The sequence below is a fragment of the Oncorhynchus clarkii genome, chromosome 27, assembly GCF_045791955.1.
Source record: "Oncorhynchus clarkii lewisi isolate Uvic-CL-2024 chromosome 27, UVic_Ocla_1.0, whole genome shotgun sequence".
Lineage (NCBI taxonomy): Eukaryota > Metazoa > Chordata > Actinopteri > Salmoniformes > Salmonidae > Oncorhynchus > Oncorhynchus clarkii.
This window is the reverse complement of record NC_092173.1, coordinates 41,593,386-41,612,601: the sequence shown is the minus strand read 5'-3', so window position 1 is coordinate 41,612,601 and position 19,216 is coordinate 41,593,386. Positions and strand designations below refer to the sequence as shown.

The window sequence follows — 19,216 nt, the reverse complement described above, 5'->3', positions numbered from 1 at the left end:
CCAATTCAAGAAAGGTCTTGATTTACAAATGCATATACAATTGCAGCTGTATGAGAAGCAAAAAAATGGGCAGAAAAGGGTAGATTTGATGAACCATTGTCACGTCCTAGGTGATGGAGGTCAGATCCCCTCCCCTTCCCCTGAAACACCCACACATGTTCCCCCATTTATTTAACCAGGCAAGGCAGTTAAGAACAAATACTTATTTTCAATGACAGCCTACGAACAGTGCGTTTATCGGCCTTGTTCAGGGATAGATTTTTACCTCGTCAGCTTGGGGATTCGATCTAGCAACCTTTCAGTTACTAGTCCAACGTTCTAACCACTAGGCTACCTGTCGCCCCATATTCCCAAGCATCTCTGTGCAGTCAGACCTTTTGATTATTTTGTGCCACCAGGGCCACAATAATTTGCCCCCTCTCTGTATGTCCGATTGTGACCCCCTCCCCATGGGTTACTGCAGCCAGTGTTTGGCCAGCACTGCCACTGCCTGGGTGGGGGCACCCCACCGGCGAGGTACGAGGGTCGTCAAGGTTCTCATTAGCAGCGTTGAGAATTTCCGTGTATATTAAGGCTCTCCCATCAGGGGGCTCTGGCTCTGCAGGACCAACCCTGCCAGGCAGGCTCAGTATGTTGAGACAGCTGTACTGCTTTAGGTCTCTGACCGCATTTTGGCTGCATGCAGGCAGCTAACAGCAGGGACTTCTCTTTAGTGTCTGGGTCATTCAGGTGGGTGTCTAGGGTATATAGCTGTGGACAGTTCCATCAATATAGGACTAGGGTTGCACATTTTGGGGAATATTCAGAGGTGGAAACATTCTGTGGGAATTAAACAGGAATATATGGGAATTAACGGAAATATATGCAAATTAATATTAATACCATTTAAATGTAGATGTTTTTTTGCATTGTATATATTTACCATATCATATGGAGACAAACATAAACCTTTTACCTCATCATAAGTAGACATAATTGCAAATTATTAAATCCTTCCAATAGAAATTTTAAAAACTATTCCGTTACGAATTAAATTACATTTTAATTCAATTGGTTGACTCTTCACATGGGATGATTTCACTGAACAACAAAAGAAAGGGAATATTGAATGATCCCCAATGATCCATCACATCTCCCAAAAACATTTTCAACATACATCTGTAAAATGCTGATGTTGGTGGGATATGGAGGCAACAGGGGAAAGAGCCTCAGATCCACAAAGTCCCTTCCACCAGGTGGCTGATGAGATATGTTGGCACGACTGCCATATTGCATCTCCATCCCAAAGCCCTTGCTTGGAAGTGTACTTGGCCAGACTGCCAAGAACCTTCCCCTCATCCAGGCCAAGGTAGTGATGACACCATAGGCCTTGTTGATCTCTGCACCAGACAGGATGTTCTTGCCCACATACTTGGGGTCCAACATGTACGCTGCGGTGTGCATGGGCTTCAGGCAGAAGTTCACGCTTTTAATGTATTTCAGAACTGCAGTTTCCTCTGCTTGGAGCAACAGTGAAGTGGGCAGGGCAGTACGGATTTCTTCTCTTACATCTGCAAGCAGAGTCTGAACATCAGACAGGATGGCATAGTCTCCCTCAATCCATGCAATGGCTACTGCTATAGGTTTCAGGCTGCTTACCACTGTCTCCCAAAATACATCATCCAGGAGGATCCTCTTGATGGGGCTGTCCATATCAGCAGACTGTGACATGGCCATTTCTTGGAGAGACTCCTTCCCCTCCAGGAGACTGCCAAACATGATGACAACACCACCCCAACGGGTGTTGATGGGCAGCTTCAATGTGTATTCTTCTCACTTTTCTTGGTGAGGTAGATTACTGCTATAATGTGATGACCATTCACCTACCTAACTATTTCCTTGGCTCTCTTGTAGAGTGTGTCCACTGTTTTCAGTGCCATGATGTCCTTGAGGAGCAGATGCAATGCATGAACAGCACAGCCAATGGGTGTGATGGGAGGGAAGGACTCCTCCACTTTAGACCAAGCAGCTTTCATGTTCACAACATTGTCTGTCACCAGTGCAAATACCTTCTGTGGTCCAAGGTCATTGATGACTGCCTTCAGCTCATCTGCAATGTAGAGACCGGTGTGTCTGTTGTCCCTTGTCTGTGCTCTTGTAGAATACTGGTTGAGTGGTGGAGATGATGTAGTGAATTATTCCTTGCCCCCGAACATTCGACCACCCATCAGAGATGATTGCAATATACAGTCTGCTTTCTCTATGATTTGCTTGACCTTCACTTGAACTCTGTTGAACTCTGCATCCAGCAAATGAGTAGATATGTCTGGTTGGAGGGGTGTATGCTGCATGAAGAACATTCAGAAATCTCTTCCAATACACTGTGAGCATCAGAGGTGAACCAGTTGCATACACAGCTCGAGCAAGACATTCATCAGCATTTCTCTGACTACGTTCCTCCATTGAGTAAAAAAAAAAACTTCTGATTCGAGGAGGACCATGAGCTGTTGCTATTGGTAAGTTGTCTGATTCATCATTTTCACCTCGAATAGAAGTAGAGGGACTTTTGTCAGAGGTTGCTTGTTGTGAGCACTGAGGGAACTTTATGCACTTGGCCAGATGATTCTGCATCTTTGTTGCATTCTTTGCAGGATTTGGCACAGTATTTGCAAATGTACACAGATTTTCCTTCTACATTAGCGGCAGTGAAATGTCTCTACACATCAGATAGTGCCCATGGCATTTTCCTGTAAAGATTAGGACATAAATGAGTAAAAATATAAATAAATACAATTTCATGTACAGATACATAATAAAGCAGTTAGATTAAACAACTCCTTTGTAAGATAAATGTTTTAAAATGAAACAGGCATGGAAACAGGTGAATTAACACTCCTCGGTTAGCAGACTCAAGCAAGCTAAAAACCCACATGGTAGCAAAAACTAAATAGCAGAAATTATTAACAAGTTAGAAATTATTTAAACACACTTTGCTGTCGGCTACCATTTACTAGTTAAAAAAAAAATAATGTGTCATATGAAATATATTCACCCCACCCAGTATTGTAATCAAAACTTACCAGAAAGCATGTAGTCCTTGGCTCAGACAGTGTAGTAGTGTGGGCTTAATAGCATCTCATTAGTGTGCAAGATCTTGAGAATCAGCTGCACATGTGATCAGTGCACATGTGATGGAAGAATGCACTGTGCATGCAGAGGGTTGAAATGCCATTGAATGGGGGATAGTTTAACCAAAATATGCCACAAGACCTAGAATTGCCTTTATGTGTATCCCACAAAATAGGTTCACTGTTATAAGCTTACTTGTTTGATGAATTTAAGCAAAATTCCCGGGCTGAACTTCCCATGGACAATTTAGTAAAATAGATGTATCATTTATTTTAAAATGCAGTTCCACCATGATAGGCCAATAAATAAATAGATGTATAATTCCTTATAAAAATGTATAACCCTCATCTGCACAACATTGAATGCTCTCTCACAACCCATGCTCACAGACATACAGTGGGGCAAAAAAGTATTTAGTCAGCTACCAATTGTGCAAGTTCTCCCACTTAAAAAGATGAGAGAGGCCTGTAATTTTCATCATAGGTACACTTCAACTATGATGCTCTAGAGGAGATCTGCATGGAGGAATGGGCCAAAATACCAGCAACAGTGTGTGAAAACCTTGTGAAGAGCTACAGAAAACGTTTGACCTCTGTCATTGCCAACAAAGGGTATATAACAAAGTATTGAGATAAACTTTTGTTATTGACCAAATACTTTTTTTCCACCATAATTTGCAAATAAATTCATTAAAAATCCTACAATGTGATTTTCTGGATTTTTTTTCTAATTTTGTCTGTCATAGTTGAAGTGTACCTATGATGAAAATTACAGGCCTCTCTCATCTTTTTAAGTGGGAGAACTTGCACAATTGGTGGCTTACTAAATACTTTTCTGCCCCACTGTACCTGTTTCAAATGAGTTACAACAGACACGGTACATTGGTTCTGGGATACGCAACCATTTCCTTTCTCTCTTAACACCACACTTTCCATCTCAACACATCCACACATACTGAGCCTTCGGTCTGCTGTGTATTTATCTCCACTTTCCCAAGCACCAGGAAACACACCACACCTTCCATCTCAACACATCCACACATACTGAGCCTTCTGTCTGCTGTGTATTTATCTCCACTTTCCCAAACACCAGGAAACACACCACACCTTCCATCTCAACACATCCACACATACTGAGCCTTCTGTCTGCTGTGTATTTATCTCCACTTTCCCAAACACCAGGAAACACACCACACCTTCCATCTCAACACATCCACACATACTGAGCCTTCTGTCTGCTGTGTATTTATCTCCACTTTCCCAAACACCAGGAAACACACCACACCTTCCATCTCAACACATCCACACATACTGAGCCTTCAGTCTGCTGTGTATTTATCTCCACTTTCCCAAACACCAGGAAACACACCACACCTTCCATCTCAACACATCCACACATACTGAGCCTTCTGTCTGCTGTGTATTTATCTCCACCATGTTAGTGCTTTTGTGTTTTCCAATTAGTTATATTTCAAGGTAGCTTTTATATCTATATATATATGTTTGTATTATTACAATCCCTATCATGGCTAGTATTGTGTTCCATTATTTGCCTCCTCTATGAGAACTTTGTAATTTTTAGAATAGCCATGGAGTAGTCTTTGTGTCTCTGAACATTTGGGTGTCAATAGACAGTTTATTGACTACGAGAGCTACGCGTTTCCCTTTCAATCTATTTTCCTTGAAGATTGGATACAGAACTTTGTGGCGTTCTGTTATTTCCTTCAGGAACTGGTCGTTTGAGCCTATTTTCATACCAGCAGGTCTTTCACCCAGGCTTTTAACCATTATTTCATCTTTAAAGAAGGCAACGATTGGGCGTTCATACCTCTGCCCTCTCCGTCCGTGTACACGTTCAAGTTGGATTTTGTCGATAGCTTCGCGTGGGATCTGAAGCGCTGTAAGGAGGAACTCTCTAACTACAGATTCAGGAACTTCTCCTTCTTTCTCTTGGATACCTGTAAGTAGCAGATTCTCTCTCATGGATGTAGTCTGTATGTCCAGTAAGGCTTCTCTCAGAACGATGTTCTCATTTTTAAGTTCGTTAACTTCGGTTTCAATCCTATTGACTGTTCCTTTATGCTTGTTTGTGTCTTTCTCCAATGTCGCAGCTTTTCCATCACTCATCTTGAGGCTCGTCTTCAACTCTTTTATATTCTCACTGACTAGTTCAAGGATGTTGCCCAGTTTGTCATTTATTGATTTTAACAGATGGGTTTCGGCCTTTACCTTTCCCGCTGGTGAAAAGATTAAATTGTCTGTGTCTGTAGAAGAGTCACGTTGTCATGTTGAGATTGGTTCCCCTGTTTTACTCTCCATGTTGATTGGTTCCCCTGGTTTACTCTCCATGATGAGATTGGTTCCCCTGTTTTACTCTCCATGTTGATTGGTTCCCCTGTTTTACTCTCCGTGTTGATTGGTTCCCCTGTTTTACTCTCCATGATGAGATTGGTTCCCCTGTTTTACTCTCCATGATGAGATTGGTTCCCCTGGTTTACTCTCCATGATGAGATTGGTTCCCCTGGTTTACTCTCCATGTTGATTGGTTCCCCTGTTTTACTCTCCATGTTGATTGGTTCCCCTGTTTTACTCTCCATGTTGATTGGTTCCCCTGTTTTACTCTCCATGATGAGATTGGTTCCCCTGTTTTACTCTCCATGTTGATTGGTTCCCCTGGTTTACTCTCCATGTTGATTGGTTCCCCTGTTTTACTCTCCATGTTGATTGGTTCCCCTGTTTTACTCTCCATGTTGATTGGTTCCCCTGTTTTACTCTCTGTGTTGATTGGTTCCCCTGTTTTATTCTCCGTGTTGATTGGTTCCCCTGTTTTACTCTCCGTGTTGAGATTGGTTCCCCTGTTTTATTCTCCATGTTGATTGGTTCCCCTGTTTTACTCTCCTTCATGTTTGTCTGTTGCTTGTTTTCATAATATTTGTTGATACTTTTCTGTAGCCTTGTGATCTGTTTTGTGTTATTATCCAGATTGTTTGAATATTTCGTTTTATCATGAGGTGATCTACACTGCTGTGTTCAGTCGGCCATCTTGGAGGTTCTTGCAGAAGGCGACTTCTTGGTACGCAGATTCTTCAGATTCAAAACATTTCTTAAACGGAAGCAAACAGAACGAAACTGGGAGGGACCTATCCTGAATTTGTTCAACAGACACTCCCCGTTTTAGTTGCAAAATTGAACGTTTTGCAACTGTTTGGACTAATGATTTCACCCTAGATGCAGGAAAGGGTGAGCAAGGCGGTATTGAACGGCTCACTGTCTGATTACTCCAGTTTGTCTCTCGACCTGTTGTAACAACCTCATGGTGAGTATAGAGAACATTTTAGTAGCCTAAACGTATCAATGTGACATTAAGCTGGGTGAATGGAATATGGATGACAGTCATCCTATGCTGTAATAGAAATAAGGCCAAATAATTGTCCTTCCTAATCTTAAAAGGCACCGACCTCCACTGTGTGTGTGTGTGTGTGTGTGTGTGTGTGTGTGTGTGTGTGTGTGTGTGTGTGTGTGTGTGTGTGTGTCTGTGTGTGTGTGTGTGTCATTCTCCCAGCATGCCTCTCTCTGTGGAGATCTAAACTGGTGCGACAGTCAAATGGGCCCCCCTTAGAAGAGCCCTCGACAACCTCACTAAAGGCACCTTCTTCAAGTAAACAGCATACGGAAAAAAACACTCACAAACGCATGGACAAACACACAACCCTATAGGAAATGTACAACGTGGACTTGTAAAGGCCCTGTGGAGCACTGACCTCCAATATGTACAATTCAAATGGAAAAACGGTGTTCATTTTCAAAGCTAGGCCTGGCGGAGAATGTTGTGTGTGGGGATCAATAAAAGGCCTTTGGAAATGAAATAAAATACTTAACGATCCACACGAGGAACAACATCTATGAGCATAATATATCAAATCTAAGCACACTGTAGGGGAGATACAGCATTTGATTGATTACGGCGCACTTTAAAAAAAGCCTATTGAATTCATACGCAGAGGAAATACCAACAGGAGAGCAGCAGTCATATCCATGCAGATGAGACTGGAGCAGTCATCTTATCTCCATGCAGAAAAGACTGCTTGTCAGGAGAACTGTTTTGAGCAATGAGTGGAAAGTTATTAATTAGAAGACAATGTAATGAGAGAGAGAGAGAGAATAACAGAGCAAAAAAAAAAAAAGGATGTATCTCACCTGCTCAAAGAATTCATCCATGAAGCCTTTGTCCATGCCCACAGCCACCTCCTCTTCCTCCTCAGTCTCCTTCCCCTGGTGAAACACATACTCACGGTCATTGGTACATATTAACAAATAGCATCCAACTCAAAGACAGAATATCCAGAATGATAAACTGTGGACCCATACTGGTGATATCACCAGTATAGTGATATAACCAGTATATCACCACTCTGCTCGTATTATCAGACTATACTGGTGATAACACTAGCAGACTATACTGGTGATAACACTAGCAGCCTATATTGGTGATAACACTAGCAGACTATACTGGTGATAACACTAACAGACTATACTGGTGATAACACTAGCAGACTATACTGGTGATAACACTAGCAGACTATACTGGTGATAATACTAGCAGCCTGGTGATAACACTAGCAGACTATACTGGTGACAACACTAGCAGACTATACTGGTGACAACACTAGCAGCCTGGTGATAACACTAGCAGACTGGTGATAACACTAGCAGACTATAGTGGTGATAACACTAGCAGCCTGGTGATAGCACTAGCAGACTATACTGGTGATAACAGTAGCAGCCGATACTGGTGATAACACTAGCAGACTATACTGGTGATAACACTAGCAGACTATACTGGTGATAACACTAGCAGACAATACTGGTGATAACAGTAGCAGCCTATACTGGTGATAACACTAGCAGACTGGTGATAACACTAGCAGACTATACTGGTGATAACACTAGCAGACTATACTGGTGATAACACTAGCAGACTATACTGGTGATAACACTAGCAGACTATACTGGTGATAACACTAGCAGACTAGTGATAACACTAGCAGCCTGGTGATAACACTAGCAGACTATACAGGTGATAACACTAGCAGACTATACTGGTGATAACACTAGCCGCCTATAGTGGTGATAACACTAGCAGCCTATACTGGTGATAACACTAGCAGCCTGGTGATAACACTAGCAGCCTGGTGATAACACTAGCAGCCTATACTGGTGATAACACTAGCAGCCTATACTGGTGATAACACTAGCAGCCTGGTGATAACACTAGCAGCCTATACTGGTGATAACACTAGCAGCCTATACTGGTGATAACACTAGCAGCCTGGTGATAACACTAGCAGCCTGGTGATAACACTAGCAGCCTATACTGGTGATAACACTAGCAGCCTGGTGATGACACTAGCAGCCTGGTGATAACACTAGCAGCCTATACTGGTGATAACACTAGCAGCCTATACTGGTGATAACACTAGCAGCCTGGTTTTAACATGACCACGAGGTTGTTTCTCTCCAGTTGAAGGTTAATTATTAGGTACAAGCCTTAGTACCTTGATCTGACACAGGGCTTAGTACCTTGATCAGACATATAGCTGGTGCTGAGCAAAGAGTTAACTAGCCTGACATGCTGAGAGAGAGCGACTATACTAACAGTGCGTTCTGTAAGTATTCAGACCCCTTGACTTTTTCAACATTGTTACATTACAGCCTTATTCTAAAATTGATTAAAAAAAATAACAATCCTCAGCAATCTACACACAATACCCCATAATGACTAAGCAAAACAGGTTTTGAGAAATTATCATTACAAATATAAACAGAATTACCTTATTTACATTAGTATTCAGACCATTTGCAATTAGACTCAAAACAAACTCTCACAAAGCTCCTCTGTGGAGATGGGAGAACCTTCCAGAAGAACATTTATCTCTGCAACACTCCACCAATCAGGCCTTTATGGTAGAGTGGCCAGACGGAAGCCACTCCTCAGTAAAAGGCACATGACAGCCCTCTTGGAGTTTGCCAAAAGGCACCTAAAGGACTTTCAGACCATGAGAAGCAAGATTCTCTGGTCTGATGAAACCAAGATTGAACACTTTGGCCTGAATGCCAAGCGTCACATCTGGAGGAAACGGTGAAGCATGGTGGTGGCAGCATCCCTACGGTGAAGCATGGTGGTGGCAGCATCCCTACGGTGAAGCATGGTGGTGGCAGCATCCCTACGGTGAAGCATGGTGGTGGCAGCATCATGCTGTGGGGATGTTTTTCAGCGGCAGGGACTGAGAGACTAGTCAGGATCGAGGGAAAGATGAACGGAGCAAAGTACAGAGAGATCCTTTATGAAAACCTGCTCCAGAGTGCTCAGGACCTCAGACTGGGGTGAATGTTCACACTCCAACAGGACAGCGACCCGAGGTACACAGCCAAGTCTCTAAATGTCCTTGAGTGGCCCAGCCAGAGCCCGGAGTTGAACCTGATCGAACATCTCTGGAGAGACCTGAAAATAGCTGTGTGGCGACGCTCCCCATCCAACCTGAGAGTATCTGCAGAGAAGAATTGGAGAAACTCCCCCAAATACAAGTGTGCCAAGCTTGTAGCGTCATACCCAAGAAGAATCGAGGCTGTAATCGCTGCCAAAGGTGCTTCAACAAAGTACTGAGTAAAGGTTCTGAAAACTTATGTAAATATGACATTTCAGTGTTTTTATTTTTTATTTTTTTATTCTACAGACCAGTTTTTGCTTTGTCATTATGGGGTATTGTGATGTCATTATGGGGTATTGTGATGTCATTATGGGGTATTATGATGTCATTATGGGGTATTGTGTGTAGATTGATGAGGGGGTGGGAAATGATTTAATCCATTTTAGAATAACGCTGTAACGTAACAAGATGTGGAAAAAGTCAAGGGGTCTGAATACTTCCCGAATGCACTGTACATATGTCTGAAGGAGAGAGCGAGAAAGAGAGCGAGCGAGCGATTACAAATGTCTTGTTGAGAGGACAGACTGCTGACTGTCAGAGCCCCGACCAGGGCAGACTCAGATCTCAGCAAAGAGAGGAGAAACGTTCACTACACTGTTCTTCATAAAAGCATTTTTTGAGTACATAGAAAACCTCAGAGAGCATGAAGGACTGAATATTAACACCAACATGTTGCTCCTAAGCACATTATCGGGTTGGCTTGGTGTTACTCACTCATCTCAGCCCTGCTGACTGCACTGTGTTTACCACAGGCAGCCTGGCTAATTGAGGCCTATGCAAGCCTGGGGCCCCAATAGACCATGAACCCCATCGCTGCACTCCTTCTCTGGGGTTCCACATGCAGTAGCAGCCAGGCCCACTGTTTCTCGCTCTCCACAGGCTGCACAGGTCCAGACCACAGAGACACTGGACAACAAAAACAACCATCAGCCAGTGTGAGGCCCACTGCCCACGCAAAGCCTGGGGCCCCAGTAGACCATGACCCCATCGGTGCACTCCTCTTTTAGAGCAACCGCTCTGGTCAAACACCTAGGCCCAAAGGAGATCACGTTGTTTATTATGTCCCTCAGCAGGTCCAGGCTCCATTCCAGATAGAGAGCCATACAAACGGAGGAAAAAAACAGAGAGAGATCTACAGCATGAAAAGGAATAAATCAAGCAGATGAAACGTTGAATCACTCTGTTTTTATCCGGCCATTATGTGGGGGGAGAGTCAGAGGATATCAGTGCTATGAAGAGTCAGAGGATATCAGTGCTATGAAGAGTCAGAAGATATCAGTGCTATGAAGAGTCAGAGAGGGTATCAGTGCTATGAAGCGTCAGAGAGGGTATCAGTGCTATGAAGAGTCAGAGAGGATATCAGTGTTATGTATGGCAGAAAGATACAAATATGCTTTAATTAGGAAAACTGAGGTTATCAAAAGTAGGATAAAATAGTCTCTCTATCATCTTTTTATTATTCAGTAGAACACATCAAAGAGTCTATGTGAGAGAGAGAGAACGATTCAGATGAAACAAAAATAACCTTATCTGCCTTTCAATATTAACAGACTCCTTGCTGTGCAAGAACAATGGTTTAATTGGATAGAGGCCTTTCAGAAACCCCAGAACAAGACAATTAAAGAGTTGAGAAATAGAGACATACTTGTTACAGTAGAAGCGTGGGAGAGCAGACCAACTGCTGAGAGTTGTTTGCCAGTGAAGGTCTCTGATAGCACAGCTCCACACACTTACAAAAAAGGGTTCCAAAAGGGTTCTTCAAGTGTCCCTATAGGAGAACCCTTTTTGGTTCCACGTAGAACCCTCTGTGGTCTACCAAGGAACCAAAAAGGCCTCGTCAAAGGGTTCTCCATGGAGACATAAGAACCCTTTTAAGTTCTAGATAAAAAAATTTAAAAAAACGTTTTTTTTTTTCTACGAGTAAAGATGAGACGTTCTAATCTCAGTCAACTGTGAGTCTGGCCACGGAGGGCCAGTCAGATATAACTAACACGTTTGTTAGAGAAGCATCAAAATGTCAACCTAACCACCTAGAAAGTTTTCATGCCCAATTTTTTTTTGCGCTATCAAATGAAATTGGCTGTGGTTCTACAGCGTCGACCACTCTGCTGCCATCTACTTCTTTTCTCCAGATAGAACTAAACCAGTTGGTATACTCCCTGTGAAGATCTGAATATTTAACAGGAACTAAACCAGTTGGTATACTCCCTGTGAAGATCTGAAGATTTAACAGGAACTAAACCAGTTGGTATACTCCCTGTGAAGATCTGAAGATTTAACAGGAACTAAACCAGTTGGTATACTCCCTATGAAGATCTGAAGATTTAACAGGAACTAAACAAGCAGCCTCCACAGTTCAATAGCACCCAAAGCGGTCATTGGCTGTGTTCGAGAGCATCAAAACTGCTATGTCATCATGGGTATATTGTGATTGACTGGCTGATCTACAAATAAGAAATTAATAGTTATTTATGATGCTGGGTGATTTGTTCGTCAGTTGCCTGCACTGTCTGCTGCAAGACAAGATCATTAACTGACCAACTGACCAACTAACTGACTGAGCTAGTAACTGACTGACTGACTGACTGAGACAAACTAACTGACTGAGCAAGTAACAGTGTGACTGACTGACTGACTGACTGAGCTAGTAACAGTGTGACTGACTGTGCTAGTAACAGTGTGACTGACTGACTGACTGAGCTAGTAACAGTGTGACTGACTGAGCTAGTAACAGTGTGACTGACTGAGCTAGTAACAGTGTGACTGACTGAGCTAGTAACAGTGTGACTGACTGTGCTAGTAACAGTGTGACTGACTGACTGACTGAGCTAGTAACAGTGTGACTGACTGACTGACTGAGCTAGTAACAGTGTGACTGACTGACTGACTGAGCTAGTAACAGTGTGACTGACTGAGCTAGTAACAGTGTGACTGACTGAGCTAGTAACAGTGTGACTGACTGACTGACTGAGCTAGTAACAGTGTGACTGACTGACTGACTGAGCTAGTAACAGTGTGACTGACTGACTGAGCTAGTAACAGTGTGACTGACTGACTGACTGAGCTAGTAACAGTGTGACTGACTGACTGACTGAGCTAGTAACAGTGTGACTGACTGACTGACTGAGCTAGTAACAGTGTGACTGACTGACTGACTGAGCTAGTAACAGTGTGACTGACTGACTGAGCTAGTAACAGTGTGACTGACTGAGCTAGTAACAGTGTGACTGACTGAGCTAGTAACAGTGTGACTGACTGACTGAGCTAGTAACAGTGTGACTGACTGACTGAGCTAGTAACAGTGTGACTGACTGACTGAGCTAGTAACAGTGTGACTGACTGACTGAGCTAGTAACAGTGTGACTGACTGACTGAGCTAGTAACAGTGTGACTGACTGACTGAGCTAGTAACAGTGTGACTGACTGACTGAGCTAGTAACAGTGTGACTGACTGACTGAGCTAGTAACAGTGTGACTGACTGACTGAGCTAGTAACAGTGTGACTGACTGACTGAGCTAGTAACAGTGTGACTGACTGACTGAGCTAGTAACATTGTGACTGACTGACTGAGCTAGTAACATTGTGACTGACTGACTGAGCTAGTAACATTGTGACTGACTGACTGAGCTAGTAACAGTGTGACTGACTGACTGACTGAGCTAGTAACAGTGTGACTGCCTGACTGACTGAGCTAGTAACAGTGTGCCTGACTGAGCTAGTAACAGTGTGACTGCCTGACTGAGCTAGTAACAGTGTGACTGCCTGACTGAGCTAGTAACAGTGTGACTGCCTGACTGAGCTAGTAACAGTGTGACTGACTGACTGAGCTAGTAACAGTGTGACTGACTAACTAACTGACTGAGCTAGTAACAGTGTGACTGACTGACTGACTAACTAACTGACTGACTGAGCTAGTAACAGTGTGACTGACTAACTAACTGACTGAGCTAGTAACAGTGTGACTGACTAACTAACTGACTGACTGACTGAGCTAGTAACAGTGTGGCTGACTGAGGAAGTGTAGAGGAAGAAACATGCCTATTGAGCTAGCAGAGCTCCCAGTCAGAGAGAGAGATCAGTGGGAGGTGGTGAGGTGATGGCAGGACAGATGGAGGGTTGACTGGGTGCATCAGACAACAGACAGGACCTAGACAGACACCTTGTCTTACAGCCTTAATCACCTCACAACCTAGAGATACCATAGGAACATTCCAGAAGCATTTCTGAGACCCACTGATTCCAATATCATACTGGTATCAATGTCTGAAATCTCTCCCACCATTTCACAGCATGCAGACTGCTTTAGTGGAGAGGTGATGCAATCAGTGTGTAAAGCCCTGGGAAATCAACAGGACTTGTTTATTCTCAACAAGCTATAGCGTTCCATCACATTACATTTAGATGCTGTATGAAGTCTGCCAAGCACCTACACACAGACCAACGTAGACTTTTTGAACGTACGGACCTCTTAGTGGAGGTTACGGACTGAGCCGTGTGTCAGCGGGCAACCACATGGGTGCATGTGGTGCGTCTAGTGCAGTGATGCCTAGGAAGAGGTCAGTTAAAAGATGATTGTGCATGGTGCAGTGGTTCTCAAACCTTGTTTTTGTTTACCGTACCACCGAGTACATCTTGCTCTGCCCGGAGTACCATCCTGCCCGGAGAACCCCTGTTGTACCACGTCGTGTGCATTTGACCAGTAAGCCTACAGTCTCATGAGTCTGTGAATAGGCCAAGTAGCCCTGGTTGAAGACCTCTCGTTTATTGTATTCAGGCGATCGGATACGTACGAAGCAAAGTGCAGCCTCTTCTCCATCGGTAGCTAGATATGGTTCAGCGTGGGAGAAGAATCCACACTGTGAATGGTAGAGGGAGGCAAGCCACCAAGACGGCCAGGCTTCACTACATCGTACTGTAGCTCGCTAGCTAACTACTCTCACCTCTTCTTTTTGTTCCCTCATTTTCTATCTCTTTCTGTTCCTGTCTGCCTCCAGATTTAGCACAGCTTCACACAATCTCATTACTGGAGGTGGACCACACAACATATACCAAATTACCTGTGGCTGCCCCCCCCCCCCCCCCCCTCCTCTCCTTCTTGTCCTTCACCCTTCATTCCACTGTCTCAAACTCCCTCGCTCTTCCTCATCCATCCAATCTCATCTTCCTCATCCAATCTCTCACATGCCCTGCTCATAATAGTCCTACTGCTCATCTCTCTCCTTCTCCTTCCTCCCTCCGTCTGTCTCGTTCCTCTTGAATTTCATGTACTAGGTAGCTCCAGGTTTACAGCATCAGCTGAGGGAAAATGTCAAAGCTTCTATTGAACAATAATGAGAGCGAGAGAGAGAGTGCAAAAAATACAAAATATATTTTTTAAATACCATAAAGATCAATGTATCAAAATAAACTACAAAATACTTGTATTTTGAAATGTATTTCATTAAAATGAAATTCTCAGTAACCATTACAGAAACGTCTTACTTGCTGTGACTGTGATATGTTGTTGTTTATCTACCTTAGTTGAACGCACTGACTGTAAGTCCCTCTGGATAAGAGCGTCTGCTAAATTACCAAAATGTAAACGTATGTGAGAAAATGAACATACCAAAATAAACTGCAAAGCACACTGGGTATTAATGATTGGCCTTGTTTTTTGGCGTCATGTCTAGATGGGATACAGCTTAATTAACCTAATTCTCCTAACCTGTTATGTTAATTCTCCTAACCTGTTATGTTAATTCTCCTAACCTGTTACGTTAATTCTCCTAACCTGTTACGTTAATTCTCCTAACCTGTTACGTTAATTCTCCTAACCTGTTACGTTAATTCTCCTAACCTGTTACGTTAATTCTCCTAACCTGTTACGTTAATTCTCCTAACCTGTTACGTTAATTCTCCTAACCTGTTATGTTAATTCTCCTAACATGTTACGTTAATTATCCTAACCTGTTACGTTAATTCTCCTAACCTGTTACGTTAATTCTCCTAACCTGTTACGTTAATTCTCCTAACCTGTTACGTTAATTCTCCTAACCTGTTACGTTAATTCTCCTAACATGTTACGTTAATTCTCCTAACCTGTTACGTTAATTCTCCTAACCTGTTACGTTAATTCTCCTAACCTGTTATGTTAATTCTCCTAACCTGTTATGTTAATTCTCCTAACCTGTTATGTTAATTCTCTTAACCTGTTACGTTAATTCTCCTAACCTGTTACGTTAATTCTCCTAACCTGTTAAAGCTGTATCCCTTCTAGACAAGACCTTGTTTCGGGGCGGAGCTCACAGCATTTGCAACCCTCCATTTTTACATTTATATTTAGTTCATTTAGCAGATGCTTTTATCACACCCTAGTTATCATCAGACTTCTGATACCAACGCAGGGTGAAATGCAGCCACAAAATGATATAGAAAACTATTTTGTATTTTGAAAATACAGATTACAGCTCTCAAAATAATCTTGTTAAAAAAAACGGATTGGGAGCGTAGTCCAGCTCAGTGTAATACATATAGCAAATACATGTGACAGAAATACTGCCCATCTCTGGGGAGAGAGAGACAGCACCCACCATCTCTGGGGAGAGAGAGACAGCACCCACCATCTCTGGGGAGAGAGAAGGAGAGAGAGACAGCACCCACCATCTATGGGGAGAGAGAAGGAGAGAGAGACAGCACCCACCATCTCTGGGGAGAGAGAGAGAAGGAGAGAGAGACAGCACCCACCATCTCTGGGGAGAGAGAGAGAAGGAGAGAGAGACAGCACCCACCATCTCTGGGGAGAGAGAGAGAAGGAGAGAGAGACAGCGCCCACCATCTCTGGGGAGAGAGAGAAGGAGAGAGAGACAGCGCCCACCATCTCTGGGGAGAGAGCGGGAGAGAGAGACAGCACCCACCATCTCTGGGGAGAGAGCAGGAGAGAGAGACAGCACCCACCATCTCTGGGGAGAGAGCGGGAGAGAGAGACAGCACCCACCATCTCTGGGGAGAGAGCGGGAGAGAGAGACAGCACCCACCATCTCTGGGGAGAGAGCGGGAGAGAGAGACAGCACCCACCATCTCTGGGGAGAGAGAGAAGGAGAGAGAGACAGCACCCACCATCTCTGGGGAGAGAGCGGGAGAGAGAGACAGCACCCAACATCTCCGGGGAGAGAGCAGGAGAGAGAGACAGCACCCACCATCTCTGGGGAGAGAGAGAGAAGGAGAGAGAGACAGCACCCACCATCTCCGGGGAGAGAGCGGGAGAGAGAGACAGCACCCACCATCTCTGGGGAGAGAGAGAGCAGGAGAGAGAGACAGCACCCACCATCTCTGGGGAGAGAGAGAGAAGGAGAGAGAGACAGCACCCACCATCTCTGGGGAGAGAGAGAGAAGGAGAGAGAGACAGCACCCACCATCTCTGGGGAGAGAGAGAGAAGGAGAGAGAGACAGCACCCACCATCTCCGGGGAGAGAGCGGGAGAGAGAGACAGCACCCACCATCTCTGGGGAGAGAGCGGGAGAGAGAGACAGCACCCACCATCTCCGGGGAGAGAGCGGGAGAGAGAGACAGCACCCACCATCTCTGGGGAGAGAGCGGGAGAGAGAGACAGCACCCACCATCTCTGGGGAGAGAGCAGGAGAGAGAGACAGCACCCACCATCTCTGGGGAGAGAGCGGGAGAGACAGCACCCACCCGGCAACAGTCTCCATTTCCTCAGGAATAAATTCATAGCATCTCTTTCTCTCACTTACTATGAAGGATGATGACACTAACACAATTACAGAGATAGAGTGGGAAAGACAGAGAGAGGAAGAGACAGAAAGAGGTGGAATGATTGAGAAGAAAGGGGGTGGGAGAAAACAGAAAAGGAGAAGAGAAAGATGGAGAGGAAGGGTCTGAGACTGATGTACAAGGTGACAGAGAAAGATGGAGAGGGATAGAGAGAGCAGGATAGAGGGAGAGAGAGAAAGAAAGGGAGAGAGAGAGAGAGAGAGAGCAGGATAGAGGGAGAGAGAGAAAGAAAGGGAGAGAGAGAGAGAGAGCAGGATAGAGGGAGAGAGAGAAAGAAAGGGAGAGGGATAGAGAGAAATAGATTAATGCTGATGTCCCTATCTAGATACAGGTCTTTCCAGCTCTTTCCATCACCATGTCTCTCATCAACTCCCTCCCCCCTTCAGACATACTGACACCAGCCAGGCATCAGGACCCTAACCACAGACCACACTGACACCAGCCAGGCATCAGGACACTAACCACAGACCACACTGACACCAGCCAGGCTTCAGGACACTAACCACAGACCATACTGACACCAACCAGGCATCAGGACACTAACCACAGACCACACTGACACCAGCCAGGCATCAGGTCACTAACCCACAGACCACACTGACACCAGCCAGGCATCAGGACACTAACCACAGACCACACTGACACCAGCCAGGCTTCAGGACACTAACCACAGACCATACTGACACCAACCAGGCATCAGGACACTAACCACAGACCACACTGACACCAGCCAGGCATCAGGACCCTAACCACAGACCACACTGACACCAGCCAGGCATCATGACACTAACCACAGACCACACTGACACCAGCCAGGCATCAGGACCCTAACCACAGACCACACTGACACCAGCCAGGCATCAGGACCCTAACCACAGACCACACTGACACCAGCCAGGCATCATGACACTAACCACAGACCACACTGACACCAGCCAGGCATCAGTCCCTAACAACAGACCACACTGACAACAGCCAGGCATCAGGTCCCTAACCACAGACCACACTGACACCAGCCAGGCATCAGGTCCCTAACCACAGACCACACTGACACAAGCCAGGCATCAGGTCCCTAACCACAGACCACACTGACACCAGCCAGGCATCAGGACCCTAACCAAAGACCACACTGACACCAGCCAGGCATCAGGACCCTAACCACAGACCATACTGACACCAGCCAGGCATCAGGACCCTAACCACAGACCATACTGACACCAGCCAGGCATCAGGACCCTAACCACAGACCATACTGACACCAGCCAGGCATCAGGACCCTAACCACAGACCACACTGACACCAGCCAGGCATCAGGACCCTAACCACAGACCATACTGACACCAGCCAGGCATCAGGACCCTAACCACAGACCATATTGACACCAGCCAGGCATCAGGTCCCTAACCACAGACCACACTGACACCAGCCAGGCATCAGGACCCTAACCACAGACCACACTGACACCAGCCAGGCATCAGGACCCTAACCACAGACCACACTGACACCAGCCAGGCATCAGGACCCTAACCACAGACCACACTGACACCAGCCAGGCATCAGGATCCTAACCACAGACCACACTGACACCAGCCAGGCATCAGGACCATAACCACAGACCACACTGACACCAGCCAGGCATCACTACCCTAACCTCAGACCACACTGACACCAGCCAAGCATCAGGTCCCTAACCACAGACCACACTGACACCAGCCAGGCATCAGGACCCTAACCACAGACCACACTGACACCAGCCAGGCATCAGGACCCTAACCACAGACAACACTGACACCAGCCAGGCATCAGGACCCTAACCACAGACCACACTGACACCAGCCAGGCATAAGGAC

General features: G+C 45.0%; 1 protein-coding gene across 3 annotated transcripts in view; it reads right to left on the bottom strand.

Moving 5' to 3' along the window:
• Positions 1-19,216, bottom strand: part of LOC139385891 (syntaxin-1A-like) — a 198,912-nt gene that overhangs the window by 162,969 nt on the left and 16,727 nt on the right. For all 3 annotated transcript variants that reach the window (XM_071131179.1, XM_071131178.1, XM_071131180.1), the window contains exon 2: positions 7,305-7,379. In XM_071131179.1, coding sequence (XP_070987280.1) covers positions 7,305-7,379 — 75 coding nt within the window. The remainder of the gene's footprint in view (positions 1-7,304; positions 7,380-19,216) is intronic.